The 18076-nt window shown below is 45.8% G+C and overlaps 1 protein-coding gene across 2 annotated transcripts in view; it reads left to right on the forward strand.

Moving 5' to 3' along the window:
* Positions 1 to 18076, forward strand: part of ENG (endoglin) — a 128306-nt gene that overhangs the window by 76292 nt on the left and 33938 nt on the right. For both annotated transcript variants that reach the window (XM_068248553.1, XM_068248554.1), the window contains exons 3-6: positions 2408 to 2571; positions 11513 to 11644; positions 12864 to 13026; positions 15035 to 15206. In XM_068248553.1, the coding sequence (XP_068104654.1) occupies positions 2408 to 2571; positions 11513 to 11644; positions 12864 to 13026; positions 15035 to 15206 (631 nt within the window). The remainder of the gene's footprint in view (positions 1 to 2407; positions 2572 to 11512; positions 11645 to 12863; positions 13027 to 15034; positions 15207 to 18076) is intronic.

Genomic DNA, 18076 nt, shown 5'->3' on the forward strand with positions numbered 1-18076 from the left:
TTTTTGGCAGTTGGACGGAGCAACTGCCATTCCCTAAGTGCTTTTGAAAATAAATCCCTGAGAATCCCCAATGAAGAGATGGACTAGTTCAAAACCTGTTGCTTCTGTCAGATTTCTACTTCCTACTGTAAGTGACAGCAACATAGGAGAATAGTAATTTATGGCTTATTTTACTCTGGAAGAAACGAGCTTCTTATTTGTATATGTTTGCACATATTTTTAAATTTTACAATTTTTCGCTATAGTACCCCTTGCTTGATATCCATAAGTGACGCATCCAATGTATGCAAGGGGCTCCCTGCATGCAGTTACCTATTTCCACCGGCAGATGGCAAAGGCTCACATCTGTTGAAGACATTTTCTGACTCTTGAGGAGACTAGGAGCAGAAGAGTAGGCAAGAGAAAGCAAGACAAAAATGTGTTGGTTCCTCTGGGGCACATGTGACGAAACTCCAGGCCTGGAGGGCCAGATCCATGCCAGTGTTTAGGATGGACTGAGAAAGAAAGGAATGTGTTCTACCTGATGGACCACACCTATCCTGATTCAGACCCATCAATTCATTTGAGCTGTAACAAAAATGTGTGAGGATCTCGGCCCTTGTAGGACCGGTTTGACATACCTGCTCTAGGGCCCAGTGCAGATCCACACCTACAAGATGACAGCGTAGCAGGAGAAGCTGAACTGGTTCTTAATGGTAATAACCATACAGGAGTGTATCATTACCACTGTAGAACCAATGGGAGAACTAGTGCAGCAGATGAACAATGGGCCCTCTGCTCCATGGGCCAGATGCAGTTGTAGCCTCTGTATCTTCTATTACTACTCCACTGGCTAGACCTAATCTGTGTCAAATAGTGCTTGTGAAGACTCTTCATAGATTTCCACACATTCTTCCTCCCATCTCAAAAGCAACAAATAAGCGCACTAAGTGAGGGGTATGTCTATGCATTCGTATCAGAAACCCTGGTGCTATCACACTGCTGACTCCCAGGGGTATCAAAGTTTTCTGACAACCCTTTGGACCCAGCTTAAAGTGCAGCTGAAGTGAGAGGGATACAGTATGTAGGCTGCCATATTAATTTCCTTTTAAACAATACCAGTTGCCTGGCTGTCCTGCTGATCCTCTGCCTCTAATACTTTTGCCCATAGACCCTGAACAAGCATTCAGCAGATCAGGTGTTTCAGACATTATTGTCACATCTGACAAGATTAGTTGCATGCTTGTTTCTGGTGTGATTCAGACACTACTGCAGCCAAATAGATCAGCAGGACAGCCAGACAACCGGTATTGTTTAAAAGGAAATAAAAATAAATATGGCAGCCTCCATGTACTTCTTGCTTCAGTTGTCCTTTAAAGGGAGCCTGAGGTGAGAGGGATATGGAGGCTGCCGTATTTATTTCCTTTTAAACAATGCACATTGCCTCTTCTGCTGATCCTCTGCATCTAAGGGCCCATTCTCACTGGGGTGATTCCCGCTAATCTCCAAAGCGATAGCGCTTTTCAAAGAGCCAGCTTTAAAAATGTTAACTATAATTTTAATTATAATTATATATAATTATAACTATATTTATATAGCGCCAACATATTACGCAGCGTTGTGCAGAGTATATTGTCTTGTCACTAACTGTCCCTCAGAGGGGCTCACAATCTAATCCCTACCTAAGTCATATGTCTATGTATGTATGATAGTCTAGTGCCAATTTAGGGGAAGCCAATTAACTTATATGTATGTTTATGGGATGTGGGAGGAAACCAGAGTGCCCGGAGGAAACCCACACAGATACGGGGAGAACATACAAACTCCTTGCAAATGCTGACCTGGCTGAGACTCGAACTGGGGACCCAGCGATGCAAGGCGAGAGCGCTAAGCACTACACCACCATGCTGCAAACAAAACCAGACAAAACCAGACAAATCCAGACAAAACCAAACAAAACCAGACAAAACCAAACAAAACAAAAACAAACCAAAATAACAAAGAAATGCCCTTGTGAACAAGCCCTTATGCTGGGCATACACGGCTCGAGAATGCGCCGGCTCGATTCCCGCTCGTCCCCGCGGGCGCTGCTAATCAGCGTTTCGTTTGCTCCCATTGTTCTCCCCGCCGGTATGTAGCGCAGAATCGATCCGGCGGGGTATCGGACAGGTTGAATAATATCATTCGAGCCATCAGCGGCTCGACTGATAATATAAAACGAGCCGTGTATGCCCGCATAAGTCCATCAAGAAGGTATGAATGAAGGAATCTGGGTCAGGGAGCAGAAAAAAAAAAACATTTATATTGCAGCTTGTGGACAATTTGATGATTTAATGAAGATCATGTCTAATAACAGCCTAATCAGATGTCTGTTGTCTATTGTTGCACTTTAATTCAGCGCTAAAACCTGATTGTTTTTGCCCCCTAGATCCAGTTCCCCAGGACTCAATTCCTAATCAGTGTGACCTGCAACCTGTGGAAGACAGCAATAAGTTCTCAGCCATCTCGCAAGTTCACTTTGCCTTCAGAGGCTGCCATGGGAGAGTTACAAATCAGGAGGTTTATGTGCTTGATGTCAACAGCGGGGTGCAGGTAAGTCCGCTCTTAATTAAGTTACATTAAAATATCCCTGTACCGGTTTGTGAATAATTTACTTTTTATACTGTTTTATTCCTCCCTCTCCAGGGCCCCCCTGTGTCCCCCGTTCTGCTCAGCTGTAATATTTAACTTGAGCAGAACGTCATTGATGGCCGGGGAGGAAGTGTCAGTTCCTCCTCCTCTCTGCCTGTCCTTAGCTCCACCCCTGGCTCTAGTAGCTTATAGTTCTTGATCTGACACTGCACACAGTGCACAGGGGAGCTGCGTTGCACAAGCTCACACACAGTGCAGCTCTCCTGCGCGCTGTGTGCGATACTCACATCAGGAACTATAAGCTATGAGTGCAGAGGGTGAAGCTAAGGACAGGCAGAGAGGAGGAAGAAATGACACTTCCTCCCCGCCCATAATCAAAAGCTTAGTAGAGCGATGAACACAGGGGGCTCTGGATACGTCACAGGACCAGAAATCAAACATCATAAAGAGTATATTGTTTGGAACCCCATTCAGGAGTACTTTAAATAAAAGGTCAAGTTCAGATTGCTCTAGCTTGGTTCACAATAATAAAGGTGATGCTTTTCTTCCACTGCTGAACTTTCCAGTTGTAAGTATGTTATAAAAACAGCCAACGCTACTTCTTTGTTGGGTTGTAGCAACTTCACATGGATGTGTTTTGAGAATGTTGATGGGAAGTGTTACAGTTACAGATAGTATCCCCAAGAGACTTACAGAGATAAAAAGTAGGAGGAGGCAAAACAGGATTGATCAGCAAATGACAGGGGCATAGGGAGTGTGGACTGGAATTCACCTGTGAACCAATGGGACTTATCAAGGCCGGATTTATACTTTGCACATGGATACTCATGGTGATTGCACATAATGGAGGTTGTTGAGCTGCTGAAGTGGAAGGGGTGTGGCTTCTGCACTTAGGGTTAACTGCCTATGATGACTACACATGGACTAGGGGTGGGGCTGCTGCAATGGAGCTTTTGCCTATGGTGATTGCACAAGGACGGTTGCTGCAGGGGAATGGGTGGCTCGTTGCAGAGGGGAGAGGAGGTTGGCCTAGGTAGCAGGAAAAAAGGGCGCATTCGGCAAGTGGACTAATTGGGCACTGCCATAGACGCCATCAGAAAATATCGGTCTTTGAGCACCGAAGCGGAAATTTGGGGCGCCCGGTATGTAGCGGGCTCTGATATGGTTTAGGTATTACCCCGTGTTTCCCTGAAAATAAGACAGTGTTTTATATTCATGTGCTGTGTGTCCTCCTGCCTTTCCCACTGTGCCACCTCTTCCTCTGTTAGATCCACCTCTTGTGTGCCCCTGTGTCCCCTTGTACCTTTAGGGTCCTCCTGGTGTCCCCCTCTGTACACGTGTCCTGCTCTATCCCCTGTCCTCCTGTCTCCCATGTAACCCTATGTCCTCCTGGTGTCCTCTGTGTTCTCTAATGTCCCCCTGCATTCTCCACTTCCCCCTAGCTCCATGTCACACTGTCCCCATGTCATGTGATGTCCCCCTAATCCTCCTCTTCCTCTCAGCTGATCTTCAGCCTATGGGGAAGAAGTATGGCAACTTGTGTTTCTACTAGATCCGATAATATCGTAGGCTGGACCATGGCTCTGTTATTGGGCCGATCACTGCACTCGCTGAATAGCAGCGACTGCAGTGATTGGCCCAATGTTAGAGCCTTGGACCTGCATGCAAGACCATGGGCTCCAGTAATAACACAAGTTGCCATACCTTTTTTCCCCTTACTGCAGCTAGGGCTTACTTTCAGGGTAGGGCTTATATTTCGAGCATGCTCAAAATTCCTGCTAGGGCTTACTTTCAGGGGATGTCTTAATTTCAGGGAAAGAGGGTAGGCAGGTAGTGTGTGCTAAGGTGGGGGGAGTTTAGGTTTAGGCATTAGGGAGGCAGTGTGTGCGGGGGTTGATTTAGGGTTAGGCATTAGGTAAGTATTGTGGGCGAGGAGGGGTAAGGTCTAGGTATTAGGGAGGCACTGTGGGTGGGTGGGGGGGGGGGTAATTAGGGCTAGGCATTAGGTAAGTAGCGTGTGCGGGGGGGGGGGGGGGGTAAGGTTGAAAGGTTTATGTATTAGGCAGGCAGTGTGTGCGGGGGGGGGGGAGTTTAGGCATTAGGGAGGCAGGGTGTTTGTGTGTGTGTGTGTGGGGGGGGGGGGGGTGATTTAGGGTAGGTATTAGGTAAGTAGTGTGTGCAGGGGGGGGGGTGTAAGGTTTAAAGGTTTATGTATTAGGCAGGCAGTGTGTGCGGGGGAGTTAACGCTAGGTATTAGGCAGGTGGTGTGTGTGAGGGGAGGAAGTTAATTTTAGGGATTAGCCAGGTAGAGTCTGTGGGGGGTTGAGGAGAGGGTTTGTTTTAGTCATTAGGCAGGTAGTGTGTGCGGGATGAGAGGTTTTGGCAATAGTAAAATAGTAATATATAATACCGATATTTTGCTATCTGCATTCCTGCACGCTCAAATTTCCAAGCACCTTTAATGTACAGACACATTGGCCTAAGAGATAATCATTTTTTCTTGGAAACCTCTTTCAAAAAAATGAATATAAGAAGCAATGTATCAGCTGTTCAATTAGTATTTCTATCCTTGGCTGGTCACAAACAGTAAGCAAAAGGGAGATACAGTATGATTCCATGATCATTACCAGAGAAGTACAATACAATAACATTTGTGAAGTGTTTTTCTCCCATTTTCTCCCATATGACTGAAAGTGCATAGATACGTCTCAGATCAATACATAGTTGCAGGTTGGACTGTGTTATAGAGGAAATAGTCAGGTGTTCATAGATGCCAGACTAAACAGGTGGCTCTTCACTTTGGACTAAAATGCTTCCGGGGAGGAAGATTGGGTGTGGCACAGAGTTCCACAGTGTAGGGGCAGCATGACGGGCAGCATGACAGAAGGCCATGGCTCCAAAGGTTTTGAGATGGACTCGGGGGATGACCAAGTTATTCGATCATTTTGATCTAAGATTGTGTGGGGTGTGATGCAGTTGCAACAAGTCTTTCAGGTATCGAATTGCAGACGGTGCAGGTCTTTGGAAGGCCTGTATAGAGAACATTGCAATAGTCCATCTGTGATGTGATGAAGGCATGAACTAGGGTTGAAAGATCTGCTGGAGGTATTAATGTTTCACAACAACTGAGATTTGATTCCTAAAGCTTAATTCCCCATCAGTCAGTAAGTACCCCCAGGCTGCACTTCAGGTCTGAACTCTCTATCCTTAGTGCTGCTGATTGAGATTGGAGCTGCTTTGCTGTTAAACCCTGACCTCCGATGACAAGAACCTCAGTTTTGGCAGCATTTAGTTTTAGCCAGTTATCATTCATCATCATCCGCTCCTGAAGTAGAAATCAATTGCCTAATAAATCAGTCGTGGGCAATAAAGAGCAATAAGCATAGATCCTGCCATGGCTCTTATATGGTATCCTAACGCCTGTACCCATCATAGGGCCACTCACTGCTGGTGTTAGTTTAGCATTCTCCTTAAGAGGGGTTCTCCAGGGAGCTGCTGTCAAACCATCCATTCTTGGGTCATTGTGTTTTATTGATGTGTACTTTCTGTGTACATAGTGCGCAGTGTATATTATGCTGGGTGGGCAAGGGAAGGGGGGTTGGCAGAGACCATTCTTGGCTCACAGAAGAATTACTGGAAACGAACCTTAAGCAACCATACTAATTCAGTTCACGGGAAACAATGTCTGTAAATCGAGTAAAAATAGAAAGTGACCGAGAGGCATCACTGAGGGCGACATTGTGTCGATGTGTGACCATTTCCACGAGTCAGTCTGGTGACAAAATGCTATTTTTCTTCAGGAGGTGGAGATCTCCCGGACTGAATGCTTGAGTCATTTGGTTACAACACTTTTTTGTTGTTTAACTTTCGCTTGTTCTAAAACAGTCTTTTCTCCAGAGGTTTGGGATTTTTTTTTCTTCCTCTGCACATTTTTGTGTTTTAATCGTAAGTAAAAACAAATGGCTTGGCTACACTACGGGAGGCCTGAATCAGGATTCATTTACAGCAGAGAAGTGAGTGAGCCTGGAATTATTTCAATGTTTTTCCCACGTAGACTAAACGGGCAAAAGTATGCAGACACTTTAACCCCACACCCACATGTTTGTTGCACAGTTCATTTCAAGATCTATTTTGTACTCTCCCTTGTTGGTATAAAATTCTCTTGTCTTCATGAGAGACTTTCCACTAGACTTTGTACCAAGGCTATGGAGATTAAGTTTTACTCAGCCAAAAGAGCATTGGTGAGATCAGACACTGATGTTGCATATTAGGACCTTCCTTATAGATGTGTTGCAAATATTCACAAAGCATTTCTATGGGAGTTAGGTCTGGTATCTGTGCAGGCCAATCCAGTTATCTGTACCCAAGATGAAAGGATTACCTTATGGACCTCATTATGTGCATATGGTCATTGTAATGCGTGACATGAAAATGTGCTCCTCAAACCATTGCCAGAAACCCAGAAGTACAGATTTTCCTAGATAGCCTTTGCACTCAATCTAGTTCAGCTTCAGTTTGTATAATTGCAATTCACATAAATCCAACTATAAGAAAATGTTCATTACAAAAAAGGCAAAATAATATTCCAATATGGGAAGCTTCAATGGATCATAGGTGGCCAGCTGCTTTTCACAGTAAATACGCTTCTTTTTTTTTATAGACAAAGAACATTTATATCATGCTTTTCTCCTGGCGGACTCAAAGCACCAGAGCTGCAGCCACTAGGGCGCACTCCATAGGCAGTAGCAGTGTTAGGGAGACTTGCCTAAGGTCTCCTACTGAATAGGTGCTGGCTTACTGAATAGGCAGAGCCGAGATTGGAACCCTGGTCTCCTGTGTCAGAGGCAGAGCCCTTAACCATTACACCATCCAGTCCTGCATCCAGGCCCTCCTCTCCCCTCTCTCTTACAGCCTCAACATGCTCCAACCCCCAAGTCAAACATTTCATATTAAAGTGTTCCTGAGACATTAAAGTAAAAGGATTTATACTTACCTGGGGTTTCCTCTAACCCCTTGTGGTCCCTCGCCACCTTTCCTGTCCCCTCCGTTGCACTGCTGTTAGCTCCAGTAATGTCCCCAACTGAGCCAGTTGGAGACTACTGCACATGCGTGGTCCTGGCCACATGCACCCCCCAGCCACGCCCAGTCTGCCTATGTGCAGTTAGTCAAGACTGTAACTGCGCTTGCGCAGAACACTCCTGGCCAGGTGAGCGCAACAGAAGGTGAGTGCAGCTGGACCAAGCATGCACAGTTGCCCATAACCTGGCTCAATTGTGGCACAACCGTGAGGACTGGACTAACACAGTGGGAGCTAATGGATCACAGGGGATTGGAGGAAGCCCCAGGCAAGTATAAGTCCTATTACTTTGATTGTCTCAGGGTTCCTTTAAGTCCTGCAAATCATATGCTGTAAATAACTTCCTGATGTATAACAAGCTTGTTCTTTGCCTGTGATAAAGTGGCCCTTGTACCATAAATAAGGCTTGTATGAAACAGAAGGTGCAATCTGGAGCAAGAAGTACATTTATTTGGCCATTTTACCTGTTTTGGACTATATGGTCTTTGTTTTAATAGTAATCAAGTAAAAGTTTATGGCAGTGATGGCTAACCTTGGCACTCCAGCTGTGGTGGAACTACAAGTCCCATGAGGCATTGCAATACTCTGACAGCTCTAAGCATAACTCGGGGAGGCAGAGGCATGATAGGATTTGTAGTTTTGTCACAGCTGGAGTGCCAAGGTTAGCCATCACTGGTTTATGGTTTTTCTACTTTGGTTTGCTGTTAGCCAAATCATGAAAAGCAGCCCCATAGCACCTTCACCACCAAACTTTACAGTTGACATTGTGAATGCAAGTAGGTAGTATTCTCTGAAAGCTAACCAGACAAGCTGGTGACTGTATTGTGAAGACGATTCAAGATGCACTGACCTACCAAGCAGTATTGTGTGAAACACAGACTCCTCCATCAGACTTCTTGATCACCCCAAAGTGATCCACTGCTTGTTGGGCCAAACACTGGTTCGTTTACATTCCCAGTGGGTAGTCGGAAGCCTTGTTGCCACTGTCTGGTTTCAAAGGGTATCATTGGTTACCGGTAAATTTGCTGCCTGGAAAGCTGGCCAGGAGGAAGGGTTTGCATGCTCGTTTTCTGTCCTGACACATTTGTTTGTGTGAAAATAACTGCCAAAAATGTTTACTGAAGATTTTTTCGATAGAAACGTGATATTGATTTTAAACGCTAGCTCCTTATTGTTTACATCTCTTTCTGTAACATACGTGTTGTGTGGCAGAGGTTCTGCATAAACTATGTACATACAGTGGGATGCAAAAGTTTGGGCAACCTTGTTAATCGTCATGATTTTCTTGTATAAATCATTGGTTGTTACGATAAAAAATGTCAGTTAAATATATCATATAGGAGAAGTGAAATGAAGTTTATTGGATTTACAGAAAGTGTGCAATAATTGTTTAAACAAAATTAAGCAGGTGCATAAATTTGGGCACCACAAAAAAGAAATTAAATCAATATTTAGTAGATCCTCCTTTTGCAGAAATTACAGCCTCTAAACGCTTCCTGTAGATTCCAATAAGAGTCTGGATTCTGCTTGAAGGTATTTTGGACCAATTTCTCTTTATAAAATATCTCTAGTTCATTCAGGTTTGATGGCTTCCGAGCATGGACAGCTCTATTTAACTCACACCACAGATTTTCAATTCTATTCAGGTCTGGGGACTGAGATGGCCATTCCAGAACGTTGTACTTGCTCCTCTGCATGAATGCCTTAGTGGATTCTGAGCAGTGTTTAGGGTCGTTGTCTTGTTGAAAGATCCAGCCCTGGCGCAGCTTCAGCTTTGTCACTGATTCCTGGACATTGGTCTTCAGAATCTGCTGATACTCAGTGGAATCTGTGCGTCCCTCAACTTTGACAAGATTCCCAGTCCCTGCACTGGCCACACAGCCCCACAGCATGATGGAACCACCACCATATTTTACTGTAGGTAGCAGGTGTTCTTCTTAGATTGCTGTGTTGTTTTTCCTCCATGCATAACACCCCTTGTTATGCCCAAATAACTCAGTTTTAGTTTCTTCAGTCCACAGCACCTTATTCCAAATTGAAGCTGGCTACCTCAAGCAGTTCTGTTTGTGCTGTGGGCAGAGAAAAAGCTTCCTCTGCATCACTCGCATACAGCATCTCCTTGTGTAAACCAAATGGTTGAACGATGCACAGTGATTCCATCTGCAGCAAGATGATGTTGTAGGTCTTTGGTGCTGGTCTGTGGGTTGACTCTAACTGTTCTCACCATTCGTCGCTTCTGTTTATCCGAGATTTTTCTTGGTCTGCCACTTTGAGCCTTAACTTGAACTGAGCCTGTGGTCTTCCATTTTCTTCAATATGTTCCTAACTGTGGAAACAGACAGCTTTCTGTATCCTTCCCCTAAACCATGATGGTGAACAATCTTAGTCTTCAGGTCATTTGAGAGTTGTTTTGAGATCCCCTTGTTGCTACTCTTCAGAGAGAATTAAAAGAGGAGGGAAACTTACAATTGACCCCCTTAAATACTCTTTCTCATAATTGGATTCACCTCTGTATATACCGTATTTTCCGCCGTATAAGACGCACTTTTTCTCCTCCAAAAATGAGGAGAAAAAGTCCCTGCATCTTATACGGCAAATGCAGGGAATCCCCGACTTACAAACACCCGCCGATACGAACCGCCGCTACGTCGGGGATTCCCTGCATGTAACTACCTGCTGTGTGGTCCGCTTTCTGTGTGGATTGTGCTGCCCCTATGTGTTCCTGATTCCCCCCGCGTGGTCCGCTGACTCGCGCCCCTGCCTGCTTGTGTCCGCTCCCGCAAATGTGCTCTACCCTCCCCGCAATTATGCTCTAGCCCCCGCTCGTTTCAGCCACCCTCCCCGCAATTATGCTCTAGCCCCCGCTCGTTTCAGTCACCCTCCCCGCAATTATGCTCTAGCCCCCCGCTCGTTTCTGCCACCCTCCCTGCTTGAGTATACGCCCCCGATATCTAAATAGCCGCCGCAGTCTTACTGTATCAGCGGCTCCCGGGATCGCAGCCCTGTGGTCTCCAGTCTCATCGCTCTAGTGATGGCTTCTGCAATGCGCGTCATCAGCAGAAGCCATCACTAGAGCGATGAGGCTAGAGCATAATTGCGGGGATAGTAGAGCACATTTGCGGGAGCGGACACAAGCAGGCAGGGGCCGCGAGTCAGCGGACCACACGGGGGGAGCCAGGAACACATAGGGGCAGCACAATCCTACAAGCCCCTACAGAAATGACACAGAAAGCAGACCACACAGGTAACGGGGACACATGAGGGACAGCTATGGACACATGGAGGGCACCTGAGGACACATAGGGGGCACCTGAGGACACATGGGGGACAGCTATGGACACATGGGGGACAGCTAGGGACACATGGGGGACAGCTAGCATGGGGGACAGCTAGGGACACATGGGGGACACCTAAGGACACGAGGGCCACACTGGGGACACCTAAGGACACAGGGGGACCACACTGGGGACCCCTGGGAACACCTGGGGGACACCTGAGGTCACATGGAGGACATTAATTGGGGGAGAACATCTACAAGACGCTCCAGTATATAGACACACCAGGTTTAGTATACATTTTTTTCCCCTGGTTTTTGCCCTCGTAACAACCAACGATTTATACAGGAAAATCATGACGATTAACAAGGTTGCCCAAACTTTTGCATCCCATTGTTATCTACCTGTAAAGTTCTATAGATTATAATGGCATTTAAGAAACTGGTGATTAAGGCCGAGTATACCAATTTTTTTTTAAGTTTTGGATACAGTAGAGAAGATTTCTCCCAATATCTTAGTTTTAAATCATATTTTCTGTTTTTAATTTTAGATTCTTGAGCTGGAGGTCTCCAGAGAAGCGTCAGAGGAGGATGTCTCTGGGAAACGCCCAGTGCTTATAGTGAACACCGAGGCCTATCCACTGATCAGCGGCAGTGCCACAAATCTTCCCATTGACTTTTATGTACGTTTCATTAAAGCTATATTTCAGTAATAATAATATGTAGACAACATACTGCGTTGTTTTATTATAGAAGGTAATTCCTCTTAAAGCGGATCCGAGATGAAAAACTAACTATAACAAGTAACTTGTCTATATATCTTATCTAAAGTTTAGATAGTTTACACAGCATATCTAGCTGCAAACAGCTTTAATAGAATATGATTATTTCTTCCTGTGATACAATGACAGCAGCCATGTTGCTTGTAAACATTACACAGAGGCAGGCTTATCTGCACCATCAGCACTCAGACTGGAGAAATAACCTAATCCCCCCCCTCCTCCTCCCCTCTGCCTCTGAAATCTCTGGCTAGTAATGCCTCCCCCTCCTCCTGCCCAGACTGAGCTCCCATGAGCCCTTGCCACTGCCTTGGCTCTCTGAAAACCTGTGGGCGTGGCTTCTTTAGTTTATGTGGAATTAGAGTATTAAAACAATAAACTATAGGAAAGGGACACAATTATGCAATGAGTAAAAGTTCATCTCGCATCCACTTTAAATAACATAATGTGCATATACTTGAATAAAAATATTAAATAATAGTAACAAGCCACTACTCATTTTCACAGAAATAATCAGCAGAACGGCATTGGATTGGATGCTAGCACATGGCTTCCTAGGAATGATTGATGGCCGGTGCTGGATTGGGCGCCAGCACTTGTTTTGCAAGGTTTTATTAATGGGTTGGGACTGGATTGGCTACCGACATTTGGCTTAACCTTCCTGGCGGTAGCCCCGAACGTAGTTCAGGGTAAGCCGCGCAGGAGGTTTTCTCAGGCCCTGCTGGGCCGATTTGCACAATTTTTTTTTTTTTGCTGCACGCAGCTAGCACACCGATTGCCACCGCCCCGCGCCGATTCGCCGCTATGCGCACTAGGCTCGCTACATGATTTAAAAAAAAAAGAAAAGAAAAAAAACGGCTGTGCTGCACCCTGGCGGTTTTTAATAGACCGCCAGGGAGGTTAAGGTTTTGTTGATGGGGTGGGACTGGATTGGCAACCAGTATTGGTCATCCAAAGCTATTCTCACACTATGTTCTATTGCAGAATAATTCTTCAGGTTGTTATTCTGCTGGATGCAGGCTTTGAAAAGTGTCACGGTGTCAAATAATTGTTAGTTGGGTGGCTTTCCATGTAATGCATTGGTCAGTAATAGTTTTTTAATTTCTATTTGTGTGTTTATCAGTTTCCCAAATCTGTGCGCTTTTTGCTACCGGCATGGAACGTTTCGACATTTCAAGTAACAGCAAACGAAGAACTCTTCGACTGGGCAAAGAACAAGTATGGGGAGGTCTCTTTCTTCGCGGAGCTGAAAAATGTATCAAAAGTTATTCTCCGATTAGAGAAAAGTAAGTGTTATTCAGATAAAAACACAACTTATGTGGTCAAGAAGGGTATGGAGCAAAGAGGACTGAGATGATGTCATACCATGCTGCATAAACCTTGTTGGGAGTGATACGGCTTGATTCACAAAGCGGTGCTAAGTGTTAGCACGCTTGTGAAAAGCCCCTCACCGCGCATAAGTGTCTGTGCGCACGCTAAGACACACGCAAACAATTATTGTTTCGAACCGGGGACCCGCGGAAATTCGCCTATGCGACGTTCCGCGCGCAAAGGTGAATTTCCGCGCAAACGGTGCGACGCTAACAGCGCACTGCATTACATTTTCGGCGCAGCGCGAGATCGGTAATAGCTTTGGGCGTGCAAACTACTTAGCACCCTAGTTTGCATGCCCAAAGCTTTTAGGCATGCTAATTAGGATAGCACTGCTTTGTGAATCGAGGCTATCATGTCACATTTTAGCTACATCATCATATACCTGCACGGCGCAGCACGGTGGCAGAGTGGTTAGCGCTCTCGCCTTCCAGCGCTGGGTCCCCGGTTCGAATCCCAGTCAGGGCACTATTTGCAAAGAGTTTGTATGTTCTCCCCATGTCTGCGTGTGTTTCCTCGCACATCACAAAAACATACAAATAAGTTCATTGGCTCTACATACACTACATGATACATACATAGACATATGACTATGGTAGGGATTAGATTGTGAGCTCCTTTTGAGGCTTTGCGCTGTGTAAGATGTTGGCGCTATATAAATACTAAATAATAATAACCTGCTATGGTGACCTCTAGAGGTCATTGCACACCATGCAATTTGTAAGCAGGACGGTATTGCGGACTGGATCCTGAGGTGTACATGTGGCCAGAGCTTCTCGGGTGCAGTGGCACTACTAGGGGAGGTCTTAGTGTTAGGCACCACTAGGGGAGGTTAGGCACCACTAGGGGGGGGGATCTTAGTGTTAGGCACCACTAGGGGAGTTTAGGCACCACTAGGGGAGGTCTTAGTGTTAGGCACCACTAGGGGAGGTTAGGCACCACTAGGGTAGGTCTTAGGGTTAAGCACCACTAGGGGAGGTCTTAGCGTTAGGCACCACTAGGGGAGGTCTTAGTGTTAAGCACCACTAGGGGAGGTTAGGAACCACTAGGGGAGGTTAGGCACCACTAGGGGAGGTCTTAGGGTTAGGCACCACTAGAGGAGGTCTTAGGGTTAGGCACCACTAGGGGAGATATTAGTGTTAGGCACCACTAGGGGAGGTTAGGCACCACTAGGGGAGGTCTTAGTGTTAGACACCACTAGGGGAGGTTAGGCACCACTAGGGGAGGTTAGGCACCACTAGGGGAGGTCTTAGGGTTAGGCACCACTAGGGGAGGTCTTAGGGTTAGGCACCACTAGGGGAGGTCTTAGTGTTAGGCACCACTAGGGGAGGTTAGGCACCACTAGGGGAGGTCTTAGGGTTAGGCACCACTAGGGGAGGTCTTAGGGTTAGGCACCACTAGGGGAGGTCTTAGGGTTAGGCACCACTAGAGGAGGTCTTAGGGTTAAGCAACACCAGGGAAGGGTTCTGTGTGAGAGTAGGGTTAGGTTTAGCTATAGTAAAATATTGGTAGACATTACAGATATTTTACTATTGGAATCTAGCAGTAGATTAGTTGTAACAATAATTGTAGCGATATTCTACTAGCGGCAATCTCCTGCACTGGTTAGTCACCTTTTTTTTTTTTAGTACTGTAATTACTAGAAATAGCCAATAAGATTGATTTTTCAAATAGTCAATAGGATACTAATTATTCCAACAATCAAGCAGAACCCTTGGTCTATTCTATAGCTGAAACCTGACTGGTTGCTGTATACGTGCTCCATTTTGTCTCTAGTTTTCCTTGTACCTGCCTCTATAAAGTAAGCCTACAGTTTTGTGTTTAACAACCCCGCCCCCAGAAATACCCGGAATGCGTCTTCCACAAAATGAAAACATATGGTACCTTTCAACAGTTAATATAGTCTTCTTTTGTGCATTGCAGGTAAAGCGGGGCCGTACTCTTGTGATGTGCAAGATAATTTCAACACAGTGAATACGCTGCATGTGGAACAGGAAAATACAGATATAAAAAGCTGTACCTATGAGGTCTCCCCACCCAACTCGAAGGTTGTCAGAAACGCCTATGTGGTAGAAGTGGCTCAGCCTCCAGCAGGGTACGTCTCATCACTTATTCACAATGAACTCATCAATGTTGCATTATTGACTTTTATGATTGGTGATAATCTGTGAAGTTTAAAAGGGGGCTCTCTGACGTTCTATAACCTCCCTCACATTCTTGGAAAATCTGTCTTTTACGGATACCTTGGCAATACAATAAGGTCCAGTATATTAAAAGAGGAACTGTGATGACTGAGAACATAAATTATTCAGGATACCCATCAGGGGCATAACTAGAAATTACTGGGCCCCCCTGCGAATCTTTGGATGGGGCCCCCCCCTCCCCACCCACCTCGCGCACATGGTGTACAGAAAACCGATAGAGGAGTGTGCTCCCAGCCTCAGCTTATTACACTCACTCTGTCCATCTCTGATGGAGCAGAACTGGCTCTGCAGACTTCTCCAGCATCACTACAGTACAGAGCACTTGGGGAGGGCTAGAGAGATTGGGGCTGGGGGCTGTACACAAGACCCTGCTGCACACTGAATAGGGACTGTCTACAAATCTTTGACTGCAAAACTTTCTATGACTCATCATCAGTGGCTCAGCAGATGCACTCATTAGAACAATTGTGCAGGCAAGAGAAAACTTTTTCTCTCTGTGCCCTTAGTTATCAGTGTCTCAGGACAGGGAAAAAAAATTCTCCCCCCCCCCCCCCCCCCCCATGGGGCCCCCTGCTGCTTCTGGACTCCCCTGCAACTGCATCCCTTGCAGGGTCTATTGTTACGTCCTTAATATGCATTTTACCTTAAAGGAAATCTTAGGTCAACTACAAAAAATGAGTTTAACTTACCTTGGGCTTCCTGCAACTCCAGGAAGTCATCCTGTGGCCACGATGTCGGTCCGAGCCCCTCCAGCAAGCGACCCCCCGCAATGCTGGCCAGTCACATGCCTTCTCACCGCGCACCATTCTTGCATGTGCAATACGTCAAAATCACTACTTCGTATGCGCAGAGCACTACCGGCCGCGGGAGGGTGATCACGGTGCACCCGGCTTGGGGTATTTTACTCTGGGAGAAATGGACATTTTAGATGTATTGTACATTTTACCATTTTTTTATGATAGTGGTCCTTTACGTTGTATACGGCAGTGGCGTCTTAAGGGGAGTGCACCGCCCCTTGGTGTCAGCGTGCATGGAGGGTGACAACACAGGAAGGTGACAGGGGGGATCTGACTATATACACCGGCTATGTACATCGGCATGTCTTCCAGCTGCTCAATACTCTGCATGGCTACCTATACTGGGGGTAAATTTTCCAGGCTACTTACATTGGGGGTTACTATTCTAGGCTACTTATACTGGGGGCAACTATTCTAGACTACCTATAATGGGGGAAACTATACTACGCTACCTATACTGGGGGTCAACTGTTCCAGGCTACTTATACTGGGGACAATTATACTACGCTACCTATACTGGGGGTCAACTATTCCAGGCTACCTATACTGGGTAAGTCCACCACTGCCTCCTTCGTTTTAAACGTTTTAGACAATTTTTATTCTTTAGGCTCCTCTGTACAACTGTACGCTAATTGAGTCCACCCCTGGTGGAGGGGATTCGGCCCCTTTATCTGATCTACAGAGAGCAAATTCTTAATCCTGAGTGGGGACAGGTCTAATTCTCCGCACCTGCTTATATAGTGGTTGCCTCAATGGTAACCCTGTTTTGTGAGTATTATATTATAATTACCTTTTCACACACACATCTCCAGTACATACTACACTATACTGGTCTCTCGGTGTAGGTTTTAATTACAGTAGCATGTATTATTTTAAAACTAGAATTTTTTTTAATTTTTTTTCCTTATTTTTCCTGTTAAAACGCAGTTAGAATAAAATAATTCTTAGCAACAAGTAAAAAAAAAGCCTAATTGGTGGTGAAAGAAACAAGATTTAGATTGTTGTAGTAGTAGTAATAAATGTATAGGCGAACAAATGGAAGGAGCGCTATTGCTCTGGTATTTAAAGTGAACCTTAAGCCTGTTAAAAAAATGAGATTAACTCACCTGGAGCTCCTCTCAGCCCCCTGCAGCCGATCGGTGCCCTCGCAGCTCCGGTCCGATGCCTCTGGACCCGCCGGCGACGACTTCCGGTTTCGCCGTCACCGGCCGACAGGCATGGAGACGCGAGTGATTGTTCGCGTTCCCAGCCTGTATATCGCCCCCTATGCTGCTATTGCGGCCTGTAGGTCGCAACAGCAGCATAGGGGGCGATATACAGGCTGGGAACGCGAACAATCACTCGCGTCTCCATGCCTGTCGGCCGGTGACGGCGAAACCGGAAGTCGTCGCCGGCGGGTCCAGAGGCATCGGACCGGAGCTGCGAGGGCACCGATCGGCTGCAGGGGGCTGAGGGAAGCCCCAGGTGAGTTAATCTCATTTTTTTTTAACAGGCTTAAGGTTCACTTTAAGGGGAGAAAACCTTGGAGGTGAAGTCAGACAAGAGACAAAAAAACACAGCAACACCAAGTGTGTCCTCAAAGCCTCTTGGCCTACTCAGAATGAAAAAACTTTATTAAACAAACACCTATCTTTACACAGACAGTGGAATATGAATACTCTTTGTTTAAACACTGCCACCTGTGGACAGAATTGATATTGCAACATAAGGACAAAGTTGTGCATAATACAGGCTTGTATTCCAACAAATATAATCACCACCATGTCATGGAGCTGGCAAAAGTACATTTGGCTGTGTCTTGGAGGCAGCCTGTTTTATACCCTGCTGTTTTATTTACAAAACAGTAACAGACTTAGGGCTTGATTCACAAAGCGGTGCTAACTGTTAGCACGCCTGTGAAAAGCCTCTTAGCATGTCTAAAAGAGCTTTTCGCTCGCTAATTTGCACGCGAAACGCTTTGCACG

This window comes from Hyperolius riggenbachi, chromosome 8 (genome assembly GCF_040937935.1).
Source record: "Hyperolius riggenbachi isolate aHypRig1 chromosome 8, aHypRig1.pri, whole genome shotgun sequence".
Lineage (NCBI taxonomy): Eukaryota > Metazoa > Chordata > Amphibia > Anura > Hyperoliidae > Hyperolius > Hyperolius riggenbachi.